This window comes from Typopeltis vanoorti, chromosome 21, assembly GCF_054136105.1.
Source record: "Typopeltis vanoorti isolate ZY-2024b chromosome 21, IOZ_Tvanoo_1.0, whole genome shotgun sequence".
In the NCBI taxonomy this organism is placed as follows: domain Eukaryota; kingdom Metazoa; phylum Arthropoda; class Arachnida; order Uropygi; family Thelyphonidae; genus Typopeltis; species Typopeltis vanoorti.
This window is the reverse complement of record NC_143569.1, coordinates 50,924,267-50,949,858: the sequence shown is the minus strand read 5'-3', so window position 1 is coordinate 50,949,858 and position 25,592 is coordinate 50,924,267. Positions and strand designations below refer to the sequence as shown.

The following is a 25,592-nucleotide window of genomic DNA, read 5'->3' as shown; positions in this document are numbered from 1 at the left end:
TTGGATCTGATAATAGTATTAAAGAATTTGTATATAAATAAGAAAGCCACTTGTCTCCGACTAGTGAGAGTGATCATTACAAGCACGTGGAATTGTTAGTTAAGTGTATTTGTGGAACTACAGAACTGGTTATTATGACAAACTCAGAAGATAGCTTGAAGCAGTCTTACTTAAGAATATGCAAGGGAAGGAAAGGATATAAGAATATTAGTAATGCATGGGAAATAGTCAAATGATATTTAAGCAAAGCAATATCAGATTGCATACCTAAAGTTTCAAGCATAAATCAGATGGGAATTAAATGAGTAGTATCATAAAGTAGGAACTGCAAAAGAAGAAAATATTATGCACAGTATAAAAGGAGAAAGGTGAACAGCATGTACATGAGCAATATAAAATACAGATAAGAAGGGTGATTAGTATGGTGAGGAATGTAAAATCATATTATGAAAGAAAATTAGCTGAGCCAGCCAAGAGAAATACCATAGAGTTCTTTCATTATTATGTGGCAAACAAAAGGAAGAATAGATTATGGAAAGATAACTTTAATATGGACTGATGGGAGGTAACAGAAGCAAAAGAAACAGTTGAAGTACTGTGCACTTTGCAAGTGTGTATCATCCAGGTGGATATAATGCAGTGGACTGATATGACAGGGACAAGACAAGAATAGAGGTAGATGAACTCTAGATGTTTTGGATATTAAGAAATCTCATTGTGATATTCCCATTGGATAGAATGAGATATCAGCCCTTGTGTTATGGGAAATTATAAGAGAAATGCCAGTATTCTGTACTTTTACCTACAATGTTTCATTTATTCTCACCACTAGTAGAATGCCGTAGAAATGGAAAGAAGCCAAAATATTTTGATCACACAAAGGACTTCCAAGGTTCTTCATCCTCATCAAATTTCTGATATATGCCTTCTAGGGTTGTACAGGATAGGATACCACTACATGAAAAATTACATCATTACTAACTTCCTATCTACAATTTTCCTCCAAGTCAATCTGTTACCTGTCAAGACTTCAACATTATCAGATTTTACATTTCTATCTTCTAAGGCTATTTTTACAGTATCAATCCACCTATATCTTGGTCTTCCTCAGGGTCTTTTTCCTGCCAACCTGGTAGAGAACACTTGTTTTGCTAATCTTTCTTCTCCCATTCTGTTTAATTGACCATACCACCTGAGATTAGCCCTGCTAACACGTTCTTGGATGCTGACAATGTCAAGTTCTTTCCTAATATCCCCATTTTTAATATGATATTGCCATTGATGTCATCTGTTCATGCCCCTAATATTTCTCAGGACTCTCATATCTGCAGTCCCTAGTCTTTGGTCAAGTGTTTTACTTCTGACCCAGCTCTCAGATCCATATCTGAGAAAAAAAGAGCTAATTTAGTGTTTTCGCTAATTTCTATCTTATTCCATATAAATTTATTCAGTTGACTTTCTACCATACTAGATTTATTTCCATATTTAATTTACCATCTTCACTAAAAATCGTGCATAAGTAGCTGAAATGTTTTACTTGTTCAATAGATTCTCCATTCACAATGCAGTTGATATTTTCAATGCTTCTGCTTATTTTCATTGTCTCTGTCTTTTTAATGCTGACTTTCATACCTTATCTATTACAACAGTTATTCGCTTTAGTCAGGGAGTCTTGCAGACTTGTAGTGAATTTATTTAGAAGTATAACATCATCCGCATAAAGCAAAGAGCTGAGATTAACATATCCAATTTTGATATCAGGTTTAATACCACTTTCCTTCATAATGTGATCCATATAGATAATGAATAACAGAGGAGATAATGTACATCCTTGTCTGACAACCAGATTTAACATTAAACCATCTTCCTGTACTTCCTTCAATTCTAACTGCTGACTTACAGTTCAAATAAAGACAAAGTATTGCTTGATATAATGCCCCATTGACACCATACAACTTTAGCGTTTCGAATAGCTTTTCTCTTGACACCTTGTCACATGCCATTTCCAGATTTACAAAACTTAAATACAGATCTTTGTTATATTCCCATAATTTCTCAACTATTTGTTGTAAAGTGAAAAAACTCTGATCCTGACAGCCTCTATTTGCCCTGATCTAGCTTGTTCTTCACCAAGCTTCTCTTCCACAATCCTTCTGAACCGTTTCTCAAGTATGCTTGCATATATCTTACCAGTAACACTCAGTAGGCAAATGCCTTTGTAATTCTCACATTCAGTTTTATTTCCCTTTTTATATATGGGTACTGTGAGAGCTCTACTCCAATCATCTGCAATTTGTCCCTCTGTACAGGGCCTTCTGAACTATGCAGTGCTGTGCAGCCACTATAATACTTTTATACTTCCATACTTGAGCATTTCTGGTCGAATATCATCTACTGCTGCCTTTCCACATTTCAGGCTTTCGATGTCTTTTTCTACTTCAAGTATGGATATGTATTCTTGATTGCATGCCTAGTCAGTGTTTTTTTACCACTATGCTGTCATCACTACTTGTTTCATTTAGCAATTTTTCAAAGTAATTACTCCATACTTAAGGATATCTTTTTCTCCTGTTTTCATGTCAACCTTTATCATCTCTAATTCCTTTTACAGTACTCTTTTCTCCATTTCTGAGCTTCTTCAGCAACTTCCAAAATATCTTGCCACCTTCTTGATATTTATTTTTTATGTTCGTACTAAAGTCCTCCCATGATTTTTGTTTAGCTAGTTTTACACAGTGTTTAGCTTTCTTACATTTTTCTCTGTATTCGCTAAGAGCATCAGCTGATTATTTGCCACGAACTTTTGAAATGCTTTCTTCTTTTCTTTCACTGCCTCTTTAACTTCCTGTGTCCACCATGGAGTTATGATTTTTCTATTCTTACAACTACTTCACCACATGTCTCTGTGGCTGAATCAATCAGTTTTTTCTTCAGGGCTTGCCACTGAATCTCCAAGGTTTCATTCCTGTTCTGAAACTCTTTCATTTTTTCTTGAATAATGTTTGTGTATTTTAGTCTATAGTTCACACCTGAGAGCTGCTCAACTTTTATTTGCTTTAAAACTTTCTTACATTTTCTTCTTTTCAATATGAAATTCAATTTTATCCTGCTTAAGACTAATCATTTTATCATGCTTAAAACTGATGTGATCACTTCCAATTTCAAATCCTCTGCACACTCGGGTGTCCTGCACCAGGAAGAAAACATCACTATGAACAATAACATAGTCAATGAGACTTCTTATTCCTTGCCTCTTCTCTCCATGTGAATTTGTGCACATTTTTATGTTGGAACATTGTGTTAGTAATAACCAGTCCATGCCCTGAGCAGAAATTCAACAGGTATTTGCCATTATTATTAGCTTTGCTCTTTTCTCCAAATTTTCCCAGTATATTTTTGTATGTCTGACAATCATTTCCTACTCTGCTATTTAGATCCCAACAAGGACCAACTTTTCCTTTTCCATTGTGTCAGTTACTTTCTCTATAACCTCAAAAAATTTCTCCACTTCTACCCTAGTAGAACTTTCTTTGAGATCATAGGCACAAATAAGTCTTTATCCAGTTGCCCATTCTCATAATTTGCCCACATCACACCTCTTGAGACTGCCTGCTATTCAAGAACATTAGCTTCATATTTAGTGTTGGAATGCTATGGCTACCCCTTCTTTTCCTTGATTGTCATTGCCTGAATATAACATTGTGTATTTATTGATCAGAAAGATCTCACCAGTTTTTGCCTTTTTTGTTTCAGTCACCTCTATTACGTCGATCTGGTACGTATCCAATTCCTCAGCTAGCTCCATTTCTTTGTCATTCAGGCTTCTTATGTTGATAGTACCGATCTTGAACTCTGGTGATGCTGAGTTGGTGTGTATTTTACGATTTGTTCTAGTAGCTGACTTTTCACCATTCACCCTGGTTCCCTGGCGAAAACAGTGGGGGTTCTTGTTTAAATGGGCGACGCTCCAGCCGGTATGAAATTCTGTCATGATGTTCCATTTTTTTATTTTGTTTTAAGCCAATATGAATATAATTTGGCTAAATCCCAAATTGCCAGCCCATCCTCATTCGTTCAGTATCCAGGTAGATACCTAACAGGATGCACCACGAGAAGATGAGGATTGGACATTAGGTCAGAAGCCCTCGTCGGTTCTCGGCATTCCTTTAAAGGCAATGTGGAGGTCTCCTCTCAGTTATATAGGTTGACCCTTAAGCACCCCAGTTCGAAGATTAAGGTTTCAAATTTTGGACCATTAATATCCTGTGAGTGGTGGTTAAGGTATCACAAAAATTTAAGGAAAGAATTTAGGAGTAGATGAATACTGTTTGGTGAACATGGCGCAGCATGGGTTTGTGCAGGGGAGGCCTTGTCTTAGTAACTGACTTACTTTCCACAATAAAGTGACATCTAAGTTGGATAAGGGAAATGGCTATTCTATGATATTTCTGAGCTTTGGAAGCATTTGACAGGATTCTGCATGTAACCCTGTTGCACAAGCTGGAGCAAATGGACTTGGACATGAGACTCATAACACAGAAAAGATGATAGGTGACAGTCAAATATCAGAGATTAGTAGATGGATTGAATTGAACCAAACAGAAGACATGTAACCGATATAGTGTCTCAATGCTCTCTACCGGGGTTTAGCTGTTTAATATCAATAATATTGGAAATGATTTGGCATAGAATATTCAGTTGTTTGCTGATGGTACTATATTGGGAAAGCAATAATTAACAAAGTGATGTAGAGATCCTGCATGATGTTCTATAAGTAGTGGTTACCATTACACTGTGTCAGAATGAAGTCACAGACTAACTGGAACTGCACCACAAGAAATTGAACATAGAATAGTGAACAGAGTTGATGTTCAGAGGACATGTTGCAAAAGTGGGCAAAATATCTCAAAGACTTTGAAATGACTACATATGGACTATTGTGCATATGTAGTCATACAGATATTGTCACCTGCATTTCTCGGAGATGTGGAAATAGTTGGATAGGATTTGGAGTCAAATGACCAAAATGATAACTGGTGAAGGTTGTGGAACTTTATCATAGTTTAATTAATAAGTGGAAAAGAGGGACATGACAGAAATACGTTGAAACAAAATGGGAGGGGGGTTATGAAGTGGAAGCTAAAGAAATTTTTCAGTACTAGGAGAAAACAAGTGTTACCCTTAGAAGTTGTGTAAGAGTGTAGCTAGCAAGGGTGTAAGGACTAGATTGTTTGCCTGGAGAGTGGTGAATGAGTGCAATAGGTTGCCAGAGGTGGTTGTGAGTGCTTTATGAGTGAAAAACTTTAAAGAGAGAGATATGATATTCCTTGTTTTTATAAAGGAAGGGCATGAGCTTTCTGTGATGAGTCATTGGACTTCATGAAGATGTCTGTATAATAATAATAAAAGTAAGAATTCCAATTAAAACATTAATAAAGATTAATAAATTATTTAATCTGTTGATATTTGCAAAGAATTGTGAAGATGAAAACTAAAACCACCCGAATATTGTTAACTAAAACATTCAAAATAGGCAGCAATTCAATGAGCTAACCTAAAATGGAAGTTTTGATTTAAAAATGATAAAGTTATAAGCAAAAACATTTCAAGTCATTATAAGACCTGATAGTTAAAATTTCTGAATTTTATCAAGAAAGTTTTTTTTATCCCTCCAGCTGTTCTTGAAGAGCAAATAAAAAAATATAAAGAATTATTTATTGAAGCTGTTAATCAGGTAGGCTTTTTTTAATATTTTTTTGAAGTATCACTTTTAAAAGAATTGAACTATTTTACAGACTGATTTCTGCTATAATGAATAGAATATCTTTATTTGATGGTTTTATATATATATATATATAAACATCAGCAAGGTGGAGAGATGAACCACATCATTCATTGGGAAATGACTGCAGATTATGGGGCATAGAAATGTGGAAAAATATGGAGATCATCATCCAGCAGTGGACAGATAAAGACTGATGATTTTATATATATATATAGTTGTTGTTTCCACCCATGAAAGGTTATTAGCAAACCTATAGTACATTTTGAACCGTGAGTGGGTTAGAGATTTCTTTTCATTTTTATCAATTTTATATATTTTTTTACATTTTTTTCATGAATTTTTTACATGGTCCAGAAACCCTGTTCTAGAGACTAAACATGGAACTTTTCCAAGTCACTTCGGGCTCCAATTGGCAGGGTGGTGGTTTTACACCCAGTGATGAAATTCATCTCGCACCTGAAAACAATCATAAGCATCCATGCCCATGGCAGGATTCAAATTATACAGTGCAACCACTGTAAACCTTTTATACCTCCATTTTTGAACATTGGATATCTGATTGAATGCTGGCCTGGTTGGCTGAGTGGTTAGTGTTATGTCCTGAATAAACTAAGAAATGTTTTAAAATGAATTATTCAGGACACAACTTTATTTAAACATGGGCAGAGAATGTGGCATGTTGGCAATAGATTAGAAAGATAACTTTATGTATATAAATCAAAATGAAGAGCGAGAAATTGTACAAAAATGTATAAAAATGTTTGTAAGACCTAACCTGTAATGCATGTGGGTCAGATATAGAAATTAATTAAAGATGTTAAATCTATTTAAGAACCCCATTTCATGTATTATAAGGTAACAAAGCCTGTGAGCCAGAGTTCAAGGGTCACCTTTAACCGTCCTGGAGAAACTAAAGCTCCCTCCAAGATGAACACAACATGTGCATGTGCGATGTAATAGAGGGAGCTGGATGCCATGACGTAAACCCAGGTGACTGCGCTGGTGGGTATCGCGATAGCCAAGAAACACCGAGAAGAGAACGGAAACAAAAAGGCCAAGCAAACCCCACTTGAGCCTTTTTTGGGTTCCTGTTTCCTGACCTCTCTCAGACGTAGAGTCCAGTCCGCTCCGACTGAGAAGTTCCTGGCTGGCCGTGGAAGGCATTGGTTCATCTTTTGCAGCATTTGAGAAGGGCCTAGCTACCCCCCTAAGACTAGGATAGCTGTGTGATGTCGTGCGATGGAAGAACCAAGCAGATGCCATCCGTTCTGGCTATGCTCCCGAGCCATATCCCCTTTCCCGCCGAGGTTCTAACCGTATAGTTGTTCGAAGGTGATCAGACGAAAAGCAAAGTGAAGAAGCCTTGATGACCAGACAAGGCAAGAAGAAAGACATAGCATCAATACAGAGACGGTAAAGTAGACTTTTGTATAGTGATTTCCAGTTAAGAAAAGAGTGTGTTTCCCTAAGAAAGTTTGTGAAGTGGACTAATTTTATGGAACTTTAAGAACTATCTATAACTTGGCCCAGGCCCATTTGTTTGAGAATTATCTGCCTAACAAGGCCATATTTATTCTGCAGGAATTAATAGTAAATGTTTAGAATGATATAACCAATGACCACGAGAATATAAAAGGTGTGTTAGAGTATAATGAGATAATGTTAAGATACTTATAATGGTGGTCTATGCAAGTTTATTTATGTGCTTTGTATATTAGTATTGTACCAAGGATCTTACTTGAGAATGATTAAGATTAATTAGTAATAATGCTTACTTGTATGATTTCTCTATTTTATTAAGCATGTATTTTAGTACCTGCCTGCCCTGTTGTTAATATATGAATTCAAACAGCCGCTCATAAAAATATTGACGAACTTAGCAGGAGAAACCCATGTGTATGATTAAACAAAGCGAGCCATGACTGCATGCTAGAATTTAGTGTACCGAATATAAAGTTTATTATAGTTTAATTATTGTGTATCATTCTGAGAGAGCCATCCTGGGTAAGAGTCCCATCTATCCTTGGTATTGGCTGGCGCAGTTATAATATAAATTTTGTCAATGCTTATCGGGTGGACTCTTTTAGAGTGACGTGTAAATGGTCACGTCCCACACAAGGAAAAAACCCTAAACACTAAGTAACCTACACGTGGTTAAACTATAGAGAGGACAATAGGACTGCTTATAAAAAAGGGGGAGATTTAAAGAAAGAACGGAATAAGTATAGTATGTCTTAAAATTGAAGGTTATATATGGGAATAAGAGATAAGTTTAACAAGGAAGTAATAAGATTAAACAGCATAACAAATAAAATAAAAAAGTGACGTAACTAATGGCGCAGCTGATATAACATTAGCGTATCTGCTCTCCCGCCAAAAGGCTGTGGGCATGGATCTTTCTGATTGTTTGTGGAAATACTAGTGGTGGTGGTGGATTTGAGTTTCCAGAATATTGTACCACTTTTCTGATATTTATATTCTATGTTTTTACCACAGTCTTTCCATTATGGCTGTTTAGCTAGTTTTACACAGACAGCACTTGGCTTTTTTACATTTTCTCTGTATTCTCCCACATCACAAGCTTACTTACTTGCCATTAATTTTTCATACACTTTCTTTCTTTCTTTTTTTTTACTGCCTCTTTAACCTCCTGAGTCCCATGTTGTTTTGATTTTTCTCTCCTTGCACACTATCTCACTATGTCTTTCTGGTCACAAATCAGTTTAGACAAGCTTATAAAAATTCAGAAAAATGCAGCTAAAATCATATGTGGTCTAAGGAATACAACTCCTGGAAAAATAGCAGAATTCAAATCCAACATTATTCCTTTAAAAATTAGGTGGCAAGAAAATCTTATCAAATTTATAGAAAAAAGAGCCAACCTTGCACATCATAGAACAAGTGAACTTTTTAAAAACTGGAAACCAACAAACAGAATACAGAAAAAAATCAACAATGCATGAAATCATAGAAAATAAAATTTCCTTGGATTGTCCAAATAAAATAGCCGACTACCCAGCATTTCCTCCAAATTAAGACAGGAAAAATATAGTTATCAACTCTGAAATACGGAAACATGAGAAAAAAAGCCTAGAAAACCCTGAAATCTTGGGATTATTAGCCCTTTCAAAAATAATGGAATATGGACCTGACTCAATAAAGATCTACACAGATGGCTCCAAAAATCCAAATGGCAATTCTAGGAGTGGCATACTGATCTATGGCTCTCATAATATAGAACTAAAAACAACTAACAGTATTGGATGCAACTCATACCATGCAGAATTAATAGCCATTAACACAGCACTGCAATATTTGGACAAACAAAACACGAAGGACTTTATATTTTTCACAGATTCCTTAGCAGCCCATCAAGCTATTAAGAACTGCTACACTAGCCATTAAGAAATACTTAGAGACATAGCAAAAAACATAAAACAAACTATATAAGGATTCCAAAATAATCTTCTAGTGCATCCCATCATGTGGGATTAAAGGGAAACAAAACTGCAGATAAAGTAGCAAAAATGGCCGCAACATCAAGTGATACCACATATTTCTATCGTTTTAAAACCACCCAAAAAGAAAACATAAAAAGAACAATTCTTCAGGACATGACTCACCACTGGTACTCAGCAGAAAATCCAGGAGCAGCTACCATCAACTCCAAGTTTAATCGCAGTGCCACTACCATGATCTTTCGCCTCAAGACCAATCAAGTTTAGCAGGGGCATAAAAGTCTTCCCCACCTGCACAATCTGTAAATCGAGGAAGCATCACCAATGCATTTGCTAAACTGTATGAATATTTCCAAATGTGAACTCTATAACAGCTCAGAAAAGGTGCTGCATAAAATACATGAACTTGACCTCTATGATCTGGTGTAATAATGCTATGGGATAAAAAAAAAAAAAAAAAAAGAAAGAAAAAAAGTCTTTCTAGTTGAATCAGTCACTAATTTCTTCACGCTTGCTAACGAATCCCCAGAGCTTGGTTTTGTTTTCATCCCTCTCCAGCTATTCATTGGATATCAACAGATGCCACATGGGCACTCAGATGCTTCACAATGTGCCACATTAGTCCTCGCCATGCGGCCCTATGCTTTTCTGGAGGCTTCAACTCTGAAGATCAGTCACTTCAGACACATCATCTATCCATCTCATTGACAGCCCCCCCCCCTCCCCGTTCCTCTTTTTTTTTTTTTTTTTTTTTTTTTTTTTTTTTTTTTTTAGAAACTTTACCTTCTATTACTGTTTTGAGAAGTTCTTCTTCCATCCTTTCAATGTGTCCAAATTTCTTTCATTCTTGTTTTTAAACTCTAATTTTTTTCCTGAATAATTTTTGTGTATTTCAGTCTGTAGTTGACCTGAAAGCTGTTCAAGTTTGTGATTCATTTTAAAATTTTCTTACACACTTTTCTTTTCAACATTATATCCAGTTTTATCCTATTCAAAGATAAATGATCTCTTCCAATTTTAAATCTTATACATACTCTTGCATCCTGAATCTGCATGAGGATATCACTATCAACAATAATGAGATTTAAGGCATGTTCTGGTAATTGGACCACATTTTTTTATTAAGCTAAAAGCACAATAAAGAAATAAAAACTGACAAGTTTCGTAAGTCGTTTGACTTACATCTTCAGGGGTAAAAGGTAACTTAAAGTTTAAAACAACAAAAAAGAGAAATTATTCAAAAATAGTTCATACTATATAGTTGTAGCCATATGACTGTTCATAAAATTAAAAAATCAGAATGCAGATTCAAAGCAGTGCTAAGTTTAAACAATGCTGGATGATGCCACGTTCCGTTGTTCATGTTCATAATGTCCGAGGTCTGACTGAGGTATATTTTTTATCAAAGCTGATAAAAAATAAGATTGGTATTACATAAGATAGGTATTCCCTTAAGACCGATAGTGGATGGAAGCGACTCTCCGACCTCTAATTTAGCAAAACATCTCACCAACATGATTTTACCTCACACAGGAAAAACATCTTCTTTCATTAAGAACAGTGCACATTTTATTGAGAAGGTAAAATATATTTACATTGGTCCTTCAGACATCTTAGCAAATTTGGATGTTATCAGCCTATTTACAAATGTTCCAAGAAACGAAACTGTGAATCTCCTTGAAGACCTCTTTCCTCCGGACATCGTAGATCTTTATAAACATTGTATAAATAATACTTTTTTTCATGTATCAAGACAAATTTTGGGAACAAAAAGAAGTATTGGCTATGGGCTTTTCCCTCTCTCCAGCTTTAGCTAACCTTTTTATGGAAAATTTTGAAAATAATGCTTTAATAAATTATCATAAAAAACCAAAAATTTGGCTACGCTGTGTAGACAATATTTTCATCATATGGCCAGGAACAACAGATGAACTCATTGCTTTCAAAGATTACCTGAATAATTTACATAAGGATATAAAATTTACTTTAGAACAAGAAGAACTTAGAACCTTTTCTTGATATCCTATTAGAAGTCGATGAAAAAGATAATAAACTTTCTTTCTCAATATATAGAAAACCCACCAACACAGGAAGCTTTCTTGATGTGGCCTCACACCACCACCCTTCACAAAAAATAGGTCTAATAAAAACCCTGAGGGACAGAGCTTATAATATTTCCAGCACAGAAAAACAGAGAAATGAAGAATTGGAATATTTCACACAGATCCTCAAAAAAAAAATGGTTATGAACCCAAGACTATCAAAGAAATCCTCCACACACCTCCTACAAGCATCTCACAGAAACAAGATTTCAAAAACACTATCACACTTCCATATATCAAGAATGTTACAGACAAGATGGCTAAATTACTAAACAAACATAACATCAAAGTAGCCTTTCTTCCACTGAAAAAAATTTCAGGATTTCTATATTGCCTGAAACCTCCACATCGTCCTTTAAAAAACCAGGTGTTTATAAAATTTATTGTTCTTGCGGCATCTGCTACGTAGGACAGACAGGAAGATCTGGGGAAATACGCATGAACGAACACCAAAAGGATGTGCAAAACAGAAGAGAACACAAATCAGGTCTAGCTTTCCATACCACTTCCACCAGCTACAATGTACTCTGGCAGAAAACAAACATGTCTTACATAGAAAAAAACTGTTACATAAGGAAATTTAAAGAAGCTGCAAACATGCTTAGAATTCCAACACAATGCAATAAAAACCAAGGCTTAAATCTACACCAAATTTGGTCAGCTTTGATAAAAAATATACCTCAGTCAGACCCCGGACATTATGAACGTGAACAACGGAACGTGGCATCATCCAGCATTGTTTAAACTTAGCACTGCTTTGAATCTGCATTCTGATTTTTTAATTTTATGAACAGTCAGAAGGCTACAACTGTATAGTATGAACTATATTTGAATAATTTCTCTTTTTTGTTGTTTTAAACTTTAAGTTACCTTTTACCCCTGAAGATGTAAGTCAAACAACTTATGAAACTTGTCGGGTTTTATTTCTTTATTGTGCTTTTAGCTTAATAAAAAAAATGTGGTCCAATTACTGGAATATTCCTTATGAACTTCTAAACCATAGAAACCTCCACTTACAATAATGAGACTTTTCCTATTTTTTGTATTTCATCTCCAGGTGAATCTGTGTACATCTTTATGTTGAAACAGTTAGTAATAACTAGTTCAGATCCTGAATTGAAATCTAGTAGGCTTCCATTATTATCAGCTTTGCCCTTTTCTCCAAATTTTTCTAAAACATTCCTGTGTGTCTGGTAATCATTTCCTACTCTATTGCTTCAATCACCACCAAAGTACTTTTTTTTCCATTGTGACAGCTGTCTTCTCTAATACTTCGTATTAGAGAAGGCAGAGAATTAGAGAATTTTTCTTCTCTAATACAAAGTATTAGAGAAGAAAAATGTCTCAGCTTCTTCCTTAGCAGAACTTTCTGTGTAACCATAGGCACATTGTCCAGTTCCCCATCCTCAATTAGAGTATTATTTGTTATGTTATTATTTTTTTGAGATTTGGTCATATATATATATATATATATATTATTTATTTATTTATTTTTTTTTTGCATCAAGAATCATTCTGAGTACAATGAGTATTTTTTTACAGTTTTTTATTTATTTAATATTTATTTTTTTTAATTTGATAAACTCTTAGCAGATTTTGAAAATTAGAAATGAATTAGATAATAATAAAGATTTCTTTGTCAATTTAGGCGAATAAAATTGATACTGCTCTATCTCAATATTTAGGGACTGCTGAATCATTTATTCCTGAAGGTAATTATCATTTTATTAAAATAAATGTATATTATAAAAGCAGAATTTCAAGAAAAATAATTGTTTGTATCAGTATGTTTGTGTTAATCACATAACAACAAAAATTTATTGAATATATGCTTGTAGTTACTGTTTCGTGGGATTGCATAAGAATCATAGCTAGATAACTGTGAGGAGACCTCCACATGACCTGCAAAAAATTGCAGAGAACCAACCAAGGCCTCTGATCTGATTTCTGATCTTCTCTCCCCCCCCCCAGTGGTATGTGTCATTACTAAGTATTCACTTAGATCTGAAATGAGCAAGGATAGGTCGGCAGTAGGTTGATCTCTATCACCGAAATGATATGTGTGGGTTGACTATATCACGGACGCAAAGTGTATGATTCTTCTTCTTCTTATTGTGCTATCTTCTATCGAAGGTCAGCGACCATCTTGGCGAACAAACTGCGATCTTGTGTTAATCTGAGCAGTTGTGCACTGCTCTTTCCTGTCCACGTCTTGATGTTGTCAAACCATGATATTCTTTTTCTTCCTCTAGTTCCTTTGCCATCAATTCTTCCTACCAAAATAGTTTGTAGAAGTTGGTATTTGCTGTTTCTCATGATGTGTCCAAGATATGATGTTTTTCGTTTCTTGATTATTTGTAAAAGATGTTTAGCTTTGCCAATGGATTTTAAGACATCTTCATTGGTAATTTTTTCTGTCCATGATATCTTTAGCATTCTTCTGTATAGCCACATCTCAAAGGCTTCGATTTTCTTGATGGTTGTCGCCTTCAATGTCCATGTTTCAACTCCATAGAGCAGAATAGACCACACGTAGCATTTCAGCATTCGGCATCTGACTTCCATGTTTAGGTCTTTATTGCAGAATAGTGTTCTCATTTTCATGAAGGACTGCCGTGCAACTTCAATCCTTGTCTTTATATCTATTTCTGGATCCCACCGTTCGTTAAGCCAGCAACCAAGATATTTATATCTTGACACTTGATCAATATTTTTCCCATTGAGTGTCAGTTTCATTGATGAGACTGGATGTTTGCTGATGATCATGTATTTTGTCTTGTTGATGTTTATATTTATTCCCATTCTTTGGCTTTCTATGTATACTCTGTCAACGAGTTTTTGGAGATCCATAATGTTATCTGCAATTAGCACGGTGTCATCTGCATATCGTAGGTTGTTAACAATTTTTCCATTTATTGTGATTCCCTCTGGACATTCTTCCAATGCTTTTTTAAAGATTACCTCTGCATATATGTTGAACAGGAGTGGTGAGAGCACACATCCTTGTCTCACTCCTCTTTTGATGTTAATATCACTGGTGGTAATGTTGTCTAATTGAACGGTAGCTGACTGATTCCAATACAGATTTGTTATTAGTCTTATGTCTTGTTCGTCTAGCCTTATTTGTTGAAGGATTTCTATTAAGTTGGTGTGTCTGACTTTTTCGAATGCTTTTTCAAAATCTATGAAACACATAAAGACAGATTTCTGTTTTTCTATGCATTTTTGTATCAATATTTGGGTACAGAAAAGGGCCTCTCTAGTACCAAAACCATTCCGAAAGCCGAATTGTGTTTCACTTAGAGTTTCTTCACTTTTTCTATAAATGCGATTCTGAATTACTTTCAAAAATATTTTTAATGTTTGGCTCATTAGACTAATAAGTCTGAAGTCACCACAGGAATTCGCTTTGGGTTTCTTTGGGATAGTGATAAATGTAGATTTGAGCCAATCTGATGGAAATTCATCACTTTCATATATTTTATTAAATAGTTTTTCAAGAAGTTTGATGTTATCTGGTTCGATTAATTTTAAAAATTCTGTTTGCACACCATCTGGTCCACTGGCTTTTCCTGTTTTACTTGTTTGTATAGCATTCTCTATTTCGCATTTCATGATTGCTGGTCCTTGAATGTTATCTTTTATATTTATAGGCTTCTGTCTAGTATCATTGAAAAGTTCTGTTACATATTTTATCCAAATCTGTGCTTTATTCTCTTCTTCTAGAACTATTTTTCCATTTTCGTCTCTTAGAGACACTATTTGCTTTTTCCTCAGTTTTCCGGAAATTTCGTTGATTTTCTTATACAGATTGAAATTATCATGTTGTTTCTGAAGCAGTTCAATTTCAGTACATAAATTTTTCATCCAATTTTCCTTGGCTTCTTTTATTTTTTTCTTGATGATGTTATGTGTTTCTGTATACCTGGCTAGGTCTTTGTTTTTATACATTCTTCTTGTATCAATAAGAGAAAGAATCTCATCTGTCATCCATTCCTGTTGTTTTATATTATTCACATAACCTACTTCTTCAATACTTGTTGTTACGATGGCATTCTTTAAGCTATTCCAAATAGATTCCACACTTTTATTTTCTTCTATGTTAATCTGTTGTAATCATAGGTTAAGCTGTGACTTGGCGTTTTTATTTATGTTCGGGTCTTTCAGTTTTTCTACATCAATTTTCTTTTTCTTCTTTTGTGATTTTTTAGCTGATTTTAATCTAAGACGTATTTCTGCAACTATGGGATTGTGGTCTGATGAGATATCTGTTCCAGGATAAGTCTTTGCACTCTTTATACTACTGTGGGGAGTTTGTATCAGTATGTTTGTGTTAATCACATAACAACAAAAATTTATTGAATATATGCTTGTAGTTGCTGTTTCGTGGGATTGCATAAGAAGCATAGCTAGATAACTGTGAGGAGACCTCCACATGACCTGCAAAAAATTGCAGAGAACCAACCAAGGCCTCTGATCTGATTTCTGATCTCCCCCCCCCCCCCCAGTGGTATGTGTCATTACTAAGTATTCACTTAGATCTGAAATGAGCAAGGATAGGTCGGCAGTAGGTTGATCTCTATCACCGAAATGATATGTGTGGATGTTGACTATATCACGGACGCAAAGTGTATGATTATAAACCATAAATAATAAAACAATAGATATGAAAAGAGAAGTGAGACAAGGGTGTATAATATCCCCTATACCAGTGGTGGCAAACCTTTTTATGTGTGTGTGCCAAAAATTTACATATTGAGTTGCTGACATGCTGGCGCATACCAGAAATTTACAAATCAAGTCGCTGACGTCCTGGGAAGTTTTTAGTAGGGGAAAAATTAATAGAAAATTAATTAATTAATTAATAATATTATATAATATTTTATAAATAATTATTTATTCTATTTATAATATTATTCAGTGTAAAATTTATTATTGTATTATTAAATTGATTTTAATGATGTTGGTTTGATAAAGAAAAAAAAAATGGTAGTTAGAAAAATATTTATGCATTGTAACCAGTGGTGAGCTATAAGGGGCTTGGGGGGGGGGGTCCTTTGTTAAATTTTTCTCAAATTTGTGAGCTTCTTGTTTAATAATCTTGTAGAACTAGAAAATACCACCGTGGAATGTATACATGCTACTATAATTGCTAATTTAAATTCATATGGATTTTCCGATAACTATTTAAAAAATCATCTAATTGCATTTTGTTCTGATGGAGCTAGTGTAATGTTAGGAAATAAATCAGCTATTGCAATCAAACTTCTACAAAAATTTCCCAACATTGTGATTTGCCATTGCATAGCTCATCGTTTACAATTAGCTTTAGACTATTCAATAAAAAACATTAAAGAAATAAATCATTTTGAAATATTTATAAATTATATGCTTTTTATCATCAATTACCAAAAAAAAATCAACGAGAATTAAATACGATTGCAAAAGGCCTTTGTATCGAAAATTTAAAGATTGGCCATGTGTTTTGACCATAATGGGCAGCTTGCAGTTTATGAACGGCTCTTGCTGTGTGGAGAAATTACCCAGCTTTATGCAAGCATTTTGCATCGAATGATAAATATAAGGCCTTTTTAAACCGACTTCTCACTTTGGAATTTTTAAACGATCTAGCATTAATGATTGATATCCTACAGAATTATCGTATCTGTCAGAAGTTCTACAAAGTCGCCATATAAGTATTATAAGGGCTAAGCTAGCCCCCTTTTTTTTTGCATTGACGATGCGACCCCTTTGTTAAAATTTCCATATCTCACCACTGATTGTAACTCATCATAGAAGTCAGCTGAGCAGGAAAAGCAGCAGAAGGATGTCAACTTGTTGGTGAAATGCTTATCGTATTTACTCGAATATAACATGCCCTTGCTTATAACTCACACCCCTGATTTTACTTCACGAAAAAAGATATCAAAAAGGTTTGCATATTACCTCGCACACGAAAAATGTTTAACCATCTTCATGTCAAGGCGATAGTAACTCGCTCCAAGTGGTAACAACACACCCTCCCCAAACAAGTCTAGTTTTATTATATCCCTGAATAAGGTACAGAGGCTTTTGTAGTCTGTGTAATATATTTCTCAACAAATAGTGTGATTCATTAGTTAGCGCCGCTTTTATTCCAGCTATTTCTAATTGCACTATTATTGTGACTCTCCCGCAGAAACTATGCTGTATAGACTCAAGCAAAACCATATGTTGCACTGAAACACAGTATCTAACTAAAAAGTATTGTCCAATTTTTCAGTTACATGAAATAAGTGTTTGTTTCATTGCATTTTAAATTCTCGATGTCATTATGATAGATCACAAAGGAACTTCAAATAAAATTCTACCAAGAATTGAAACATGCCATATAATTACGGCAACCATACATCCTTTATTTAAGAGGACAGTCCTTTATTTCACTGCTCTGTCCTTTAGATTTATTTTTCTTCTAAAATGGCCATTTTGGCCTTTATTTTGTAAATTGAAGTATTAAATTGAATATTGATGCCAATATATTTAAAGATACAATTCATAAATTTTACCAAACCTGCATTGATTATTTAAATAACTAGGAGAGCTGTTTCATGGAAATGAAAGTATTTGAATGGGTCCTACTACTAGAAATCCCTTTGCGGGCAAAGATCGAGGAAAGTGTTTTGTTCATTTCCAGTCACTGGAAGTTAAATATAAATGATGGCAAACTATTTGGTGAAGTTTCATGTATTTGAAAGTTATGTCACCAGTGAAAAGATCAAAGAATGGTGACAAAATGACGTGTCCTGCCAATGTAGATGGGTTGAAATTTTAAAATATTTTGCAGATAAACACGTATCTTTTAAAAACATTTTAAAAATCGTGACTTTTGCTCATGTCTCTCTGGATCTAATGCCCCCACTGAACGAGTATTTTCATTAGTGAACAATATGTGGGCCAGTGGAAAAAAAACAATTAAAAATCGAAACATTGAAAGCATGCATTTATACCAAATGGAACTTTGACATGAATTGTATACAGTTTTATGAATTTTTAAAACACAAACCTGATTTATTAAAAAAAAAGTTCATTCTTGAAAAGTATCAAAATTAAAATTTTTTAAGTATTAATATGATTGTTTAAAATGCTATATATATATATGCTTATATTTTACAATAAACGTTATTATAAAGATTTTTAGTTTTAGCGAAACAAATAAACGCAACCTGTTTTTTTTTATTTCTTATGAAACAATTTCTGATTTGTCCTTTATTTTCTCCAAAAAGATATGGTTGCTGTATATATAATGCGTGTGTGAGTTCACCTGCCAACTCAAACGCAAATAAGCAGGACTAAAATTCAACCAAGGGTTGAAACTTTGTGTGAGTTGAGCCCGCCGGTAATGAGAAGTTCTGTCAGAACGATAAATGAAACCCTGTCGTGAACGTGTTAAAACTAAGAAATATATAGTGAATGTTGTTATGACAGTTTCAGATGTCATGGAATTTGGTTGAAGAGAATTAGCATTTCAACTCAACACTTGTCGGCTGCCTTTGTCTTTGGGTTGCGTGATCTTTTGTTAATACCGCACTTGTCATATTATGCACGTCTTCATAGCTGCTCTCTCGTGTAAAACAAAATTTAACTTGTACGTATTGTAATAACTAAATAAAAAAAGTTAAAAATAATTTATAAGCATATAAAAGGATATCACCTGTAAATCGTTGGCGTGCCAGCAAAATTCTCAGACGTGCCACCTCTGGCATGCATGCCATAGGTTCACCATCTATGCCCTATACTTTTCAATATATACAGTGAAATGATAATGAAAGAATATGAAGAAATTGAAATGGGAATAAAAATAAATGGCAGTAAAATTAACCGCATTAGATTTGCTGATGATTTGGCATTCATAGCAAAATCAAAAATAGAGTTACAAAATATGGTTGAAATATTAATCAATAATAGTGAGAATTATGGCTTAGTATTAAATACTGCAAAAACCAAGTATATAGTGATAAGTAAAAAACACCAACAAAACACAAATTTAAAGATCAACAGGATTTGTTCAAAAAGGAAGTGCCTAAAGCTCAAGTTCCTGATGAACAAAAGTTCTGCTGCAGTGATGATGATAATTTATCTGAGGATAAGTTGATATTAGAAATATCTCGATTAAAAGAAATTATTAGAAAATTGACCAGAGAATTGGAAAAGGTGGATAAACATTTAACTAAACTTAGACACGATAAGAAAAAGGATCAGAAAAAGAACAGGCAGGAAAGTACTGAAGTTGGTAATCATAATATTAATAACAACAAAGTAAGTCAGTTAAAACTTACGAAAAAAGAGGTGAGATGGTATGGTGCTCAGTCTTAAAATTTCCACTTGCCGAGGGAGTTATCACTTCTAGTTTCCCGGGGGGGGGTAAAAATTAAAAATATGACAAATATAATTGAAAAGCAAAAAAGAAAAGTAAAATAGATGGTGGTTCTAGTAGGTACTGATAATTTAAATAGTGACAAATATAGTATAAGAGAAGATATGAAAAGTCTGTTGGAAGAAGCGAGAAAGAAATGTGAAAGAGTAAAAATTGCAGGATTACTACCCAGATATGACAGTACTGAGTTAGAAGGAGGGCGATGATAGCAAATGATTTCACACGCAGGCTGTGTAGAAGATATGGATGCCAGTTTTTAGATGTGTGGCGTGTGTTTGAGGGTAGAAGAGACTTGTATAAGAATGATGGCCTGCACTTGAATTCATTTGACATCAGAAACCTGGAGAAATTACTTCTTGGTATGAGACCTAATGCAGAGAGTCAGGAAAACTAGATCATCAAGTGAGGAATGGGAAAAATGTGTGTGAAAGTTCAGTTATGGTATGCAAACGTGATGAAGATATGAATGCCTTTGAACATGGTTATGTATGTGACGAAGGAGTGGAAAAAACAATATGCTTTGGGTTCGGACCTTTTAAGTATGTCTGGGGAGGGAAAAGAGAAAATTCTAGAACAAGACCAAATAGATTCCATATCTAATCCTAAGAATAGGCTAGGTTGTAATTTATTATATCTATACACAAATGCCAGGAGCATTAGAAATGAAGGGGTTGAGTTGGTTGCTTTATTGAATATGTGGCATAATAGTGTTGGCATTAGTGAAACCTGGCTATCAGAATCATATATGGTAAGTGGGATTGAGTGTAATGGGTATACTATTTTTAGGAATGACAAAAGAGATAGGAGCAGAGGAGTATTGCTACTAATGATATCAGATGACTTAAGGCCAGTTAGGGTAGAAACACGAGAAAACAATGATAGTAACAATGTCCCATAGCAGTGAGTTTGAGTCTATCTGGTGTGAAGTGGAGGTTAACAGAATGAAATATATGGTAGGGTGTTGCTATAGACCTGGCATCTCAGTTGCAGGGGATGAAGAAATGCATCGTCAATTTAGCCGTATGGGTACCAAATGAATGATCATCATGGGTGACTTTAATTTTCCAAACATTAATTGGGTAGAAGAGAAATCTCATGATAAGAAAGAAGAGGAATTTTTTCAATTCTTACGAAATGACTTTCTCAAGCAGCATGTGAAAGAAGGAACTCGAGGTCAAAGATTGTTGGATTTGCTCATAGCGTCAGTCTCTGTTAAGAATATGACTATTTTACACCAGTTGGTGACAGTGCTCATGCTGTGCTTTCTCGGGAAATATCTAATTGTATTGATGCTATGAATAAAACAGGTTACATGCTGAACTACAAAGCTCGAAATTATGATCAACTTAGGAGATTACTATTTTTGGTTCCATGGTATCAGTTATTGAATGGGAAAAATGTCAGTAATGCATGGGAATCTTTGAAAAAGTGCTTAAATGAGGCGGTATCTTAATGTATCCCTAGTGTTCGAAGAATAAATTGGTTCAAAATAAAATGAATGTGCAACCTTATTAAGCAAGAAATCCACAAAAAGAAGGTGATGTGGAAAGAATATCGTGAGAATAAGAGTGAGAGCAGTTATGAAATATATAAAGCTCAGACAAGAAAAGTAATGAGTATTGTAAAACTAAATCATAGTATGAAAAGAAATTGGCCATGCAAGCCAAATGCAATCCAAAAGAATTTTATCATTATCCTGCAAGCAAAATAAAGAATGAATGTGAAAGAATAACTTTATTGAATGCAGATGGTACTCGAGTATCAGAAGCTAATGAGATTGTTCAGTTAATGAGTGCTCCCTTTGCTAAGATACATTAACTAGGTGTATGTAACATGGTGCACAGTGCTACTGCTACATTGGATGAAGAGTTAGATGTTTATGAAAATGAAGGTGAAGAGCTGTTGCATAACCTTGATAAGAATTTGTCTATAGGGACAGATGGCATGTCAGCCTGTTTGCTAAAGGAATGTTCAGCTGAATTGACTAGGCCTTTCACATTTTTGTATAACTTGAGTTTCAGCTCAGGAATGATACCACAGGAATGGAAGGAATGTGTGACGGTTCCATTGTACGAGGGTGGTGCAAAAACTGACATATCTAACTACCGACATATCACCATCTCTGCTGTGGTAGTGAAGATTTTAGAGAAGTTCATAAGAACTCACAGAAATGGGTGGACAAATAAGCTATACTCTGCAAATAGCAGCATGGGTTAACTGAAGAAAGGTCATGTTTTAGCAGTTTGCTCCTATTTTATAACAATGTTACGACCAAGTTGCATAAAGGGAATGGATACGCTATGATAATATTTGATTTTTATAAGGCATTTGATTGCATACCACATGAAAGGCTGTTGCATAGAGCATATGGAATTGGAATATAAACTCTTGACTTGGATCAGGGGATGGTTGACAGATAGATATCAAAATGTGGTATACAGTGGGTATGAATCTGCCAGATTTAAGGTGACCAGTGGTGAACCTCTGGGTTCGGTCCTTGGGCCATTATTATTCAGTCTATACATTAATGACATCAGGCAGGGTCTAACATCATATCTGTAATTTTTTGCTGATGATGCAAAGATAGGCAGGTCAATCAGGGATGCTACTGCTATTCAGCAATTACAAAATGATTTGATTAGACTGGAAATCTTGGCAAACGAAAATGGCTATCAGTTTAATGTTAGTAAGCATAAAGTTATGCACTTCGGCATGATTAGAGTTCCAGTGGCATGTTATATTAGCGGGGTTATGCTACAAGAAACTAAGGAGGCAAGGGATCTTGGCGTATTGGTGGATAGGAATTTGAAGTTCAAAGGTCACATAAGAAAAGTTGCAAATACAACTCATAGGATAATTGTGATGTTCAAGTGAACCTTGATATATTATTATTATTATTGTTCCGGGCAACTCCAAGGAGGCCCTAACATCATGTCAAGAACAACTATTCGACATTGACACAGTATCTATCATACCTTGCCTTGAACTCATTCACAGTCGTAGCACCCACAACAGACTCTGGAAGCTTATTCCACTCATTCACCACTCTCCAACTAAAAAACCTAGCTCTAACACCCTTGTCCACTCTAACTCTTGCTCAGCTTCCATGCATGGCCCCTAGTCCTCCCACCACCAGTCATATTTTCAAAAATATCTTCTGGATCAATCTTATAGAAACCCTTCAGTAATTTGAATGTCTCAATCATATCACCCCTCCTTCGCCTATCGTCCAATCTCTGCAACCCACAAATCTTCAACCTATTCTCATAAGGTTCATTCCACAGACCTGCTATCATCTTGGTCACTCGTCTCTGGATCCTCTCCACTTCCTCCCCATCACGAAGAAACCCTGTTGCCCATAACTGGGCACAGTAGTCCAGATGGGGTCTTATCAAGGCTCGATACAGAGGAATAACAACTTGTTTGTCTCTGCATGTTAAAGTATTTTTCAGAAGCCGTGATTTGATGAGCTGATTTAGTCACTTTTACAATGTGCCCCCCTAAACTTCAATTCTCTATCCACCAACACTCCCAAATCCCTGGCCTCATCAATCTCCTGGAGTACGGTTCCACCAATGCGATATACTGCTGCTATTCTTTTCACCCCAAAGTGCATAACCTTACACTTTGCCACATTAAATTGACATCCATTTTTCCTAGTCCAGTCCTCCAAACTATCCAAATCATCCTGTAAACTTTTGACATCCTGTGCACTCACAATTGCTCTACCCAACTTTGCATCATCAGCAAACAAGTGAACACTTCCTCTCAAATCCTTGTGACTAGTGGTGTGCCACAGAGCCCTGTGGCACACCACTAGTCACAAGCCGTCTTTTAGACTCCACTCCTGAATAAACCACTCTCTGGTATCCCTCCTTCAACCACCCTCCTATCCATCTCACCAACCCTATATCTATCCCCATCTGCTCCAGTTTACTGATTAGGGTTCCATGTGGTATTCTGTCAAAGGCCTTGGCAAGGTCCAGTAGTATTACTGTAAACCCATTATCCCTATCCAGTTCAGCCGTCATTGTGTTATAAAACATGAGCAAGTTACTGAGGCATGATCTACCCTTCACAAAACCATGTTGTCCCCCATACAATATCCTGTTTTCATCTATCCAATCCTGTATTCTTTTCTTGACTAATTTCTCTAAGACCTTGACAATGATTCCTGATATGCTAATCGGTCGGTAATTTACAACAGCAGTCTTGAATAGATAGGGAATAGATAAGGAAGTCATTTTGCCTCTTTATAAGAATACACCTGGTTTATTGTGTGCAGATTTGATCTCCTGGATTCCAAAGGGATAAAGAAGCTGTGGAAAGGGTGCAAAGATTATATCTTTGCACCCGGTTACAAAGATTATGCCTGGATTATGAGGACAGGTTGCGAGTGTGTATTGCAGACTCTGGTTAACAGGAGAAAGAGGAGTGATATAATAGAAGTCTATAAACTTTTGAATGGGTTTTATAGGATATCATGTGATGAAATTTTTTTTTTTGTTTTATGGAAGTTAAATTTATTTACTTCCTATAAATTTATTTATAGGAAGCTAAAGAAGTATTCCATAAAAAGAATTAATATCAAAAGTTGTATGCCAGAAAATTGGTACATACTCTTTGAGAATATAAACAGAAATGTAAGATAGCTTAGTTAATGGCTGTTAAGAAAGGGGTGAGAGCTAGGTTTTTCTCCCAGAGAGCAGTGAGTGAGTGAAATAGTTTGCCTTTAGGGGTAGTAAATGCATCTAGTGCAAATTAATTTAAAGGAAGATATGACAGCTGGTTTGGGTGATTTATATCCTCCCTTGATTAGTCCTTGACTATCTGATAATAAATTAAGAATAGTTAAGGCAAAGGAAGCATTTTGGAATAATAAATTACTAATGACCTTTGGAATAAATAAACAGACTAAAATAAAAATAATAAAATCCTATGTATTGTCCACATTGAATTATGGATGTGAGACGTGGACATATACAAAATCCGTAATCAGGAAATTGCATGCCTTTGGGATATGTACTATATGATAGTGCAATATCAAAAGTTGTGAAGATTTCTTGGAATGAGAAAAAAACTAATGGAGTATTGAAGTTAATGGGAACCAAAACATCACTCATGGAATACCTTATAAAGAGACAATGCAAGATGGCAGGACATGTATTAAGAGGATCAGCAGGGAAAAAACATCTCTGGAAGTACTCGAGGGAAGATCTGTTAGACCGAGAATTTCTTGAGTTGATGATGTAAAGAAATGGATGGGTAACAAGAGCTATTATGAGATCAAAAGAATGGCAGAGAGCATCGGACACTCTGGTATATCATGATTGGTAACCTCCAAATTGGAGAGACTACTTAAGAAGAAAGTGTATGATGGTCTTGAAATAAAATGGATGCAAAATTAAAGAAAACAACTTCACAAGGAAGACAAGGAAGGATTTTAAGTCATTAAAAAGGGGATGGGGAAACTAGTTCTTGTTCAAGACCTAAACATCAGAATAGGAAATTAATCTCAGACAGAAATTTAAGAGTGAACAGATTTTAAATAAGAATTGCCACTACCTAGTGATGAGTAACATAAAAATGCATATACCATCTAAAAGAAAAATACCGAAGATTTGAAAAGAATCAGAATTGAACAGCTCTCAGATATGAACTGTAGATTCAAATTTACAAATATTTCTGCTGGAAAAAATGAAGGAATTTGAAAACATAACCATTAAACTTAGACACCTAATGACAAAACATGAAGAAAACATTGTTGTCTCTGTGAAATAAAGCATATGCTGAAGTTGTCTGCAGGGATAGAAAAGTAACATGGCAGACTAGGA

The 25,592-nt window shown here is 35.0% G+C and overlaps 1 protein-coding gene across 3 annotated transcripts in view; it reads left to right on the top strand.

The window, feature by feature from the left end:
- Positions 1-25,592, top strand: part of Top3alpha (topoisomerase 3-alpha) — a 496,301-nt gene that overhangs the window by 291,564 nt on the left and 179,145 nt on the right. For all 3 annotated transcript variants that reach the window (XM_090411715.1, XM_090411714.1, XM_090411713.1), the window contains exons 17-18: positions 5,676-5,734; positions 12,994-13,057. In XM_090411715.1, coding sequence (XP_090267841.1) covers positions 5,676-5,734; positions 12,994-13,057 — 123 coding nt within the window. The remainder of the gene's footprint in view (positions 1-5,675; positions 5,735-12,993; positions 13,058-25,592) is intronic.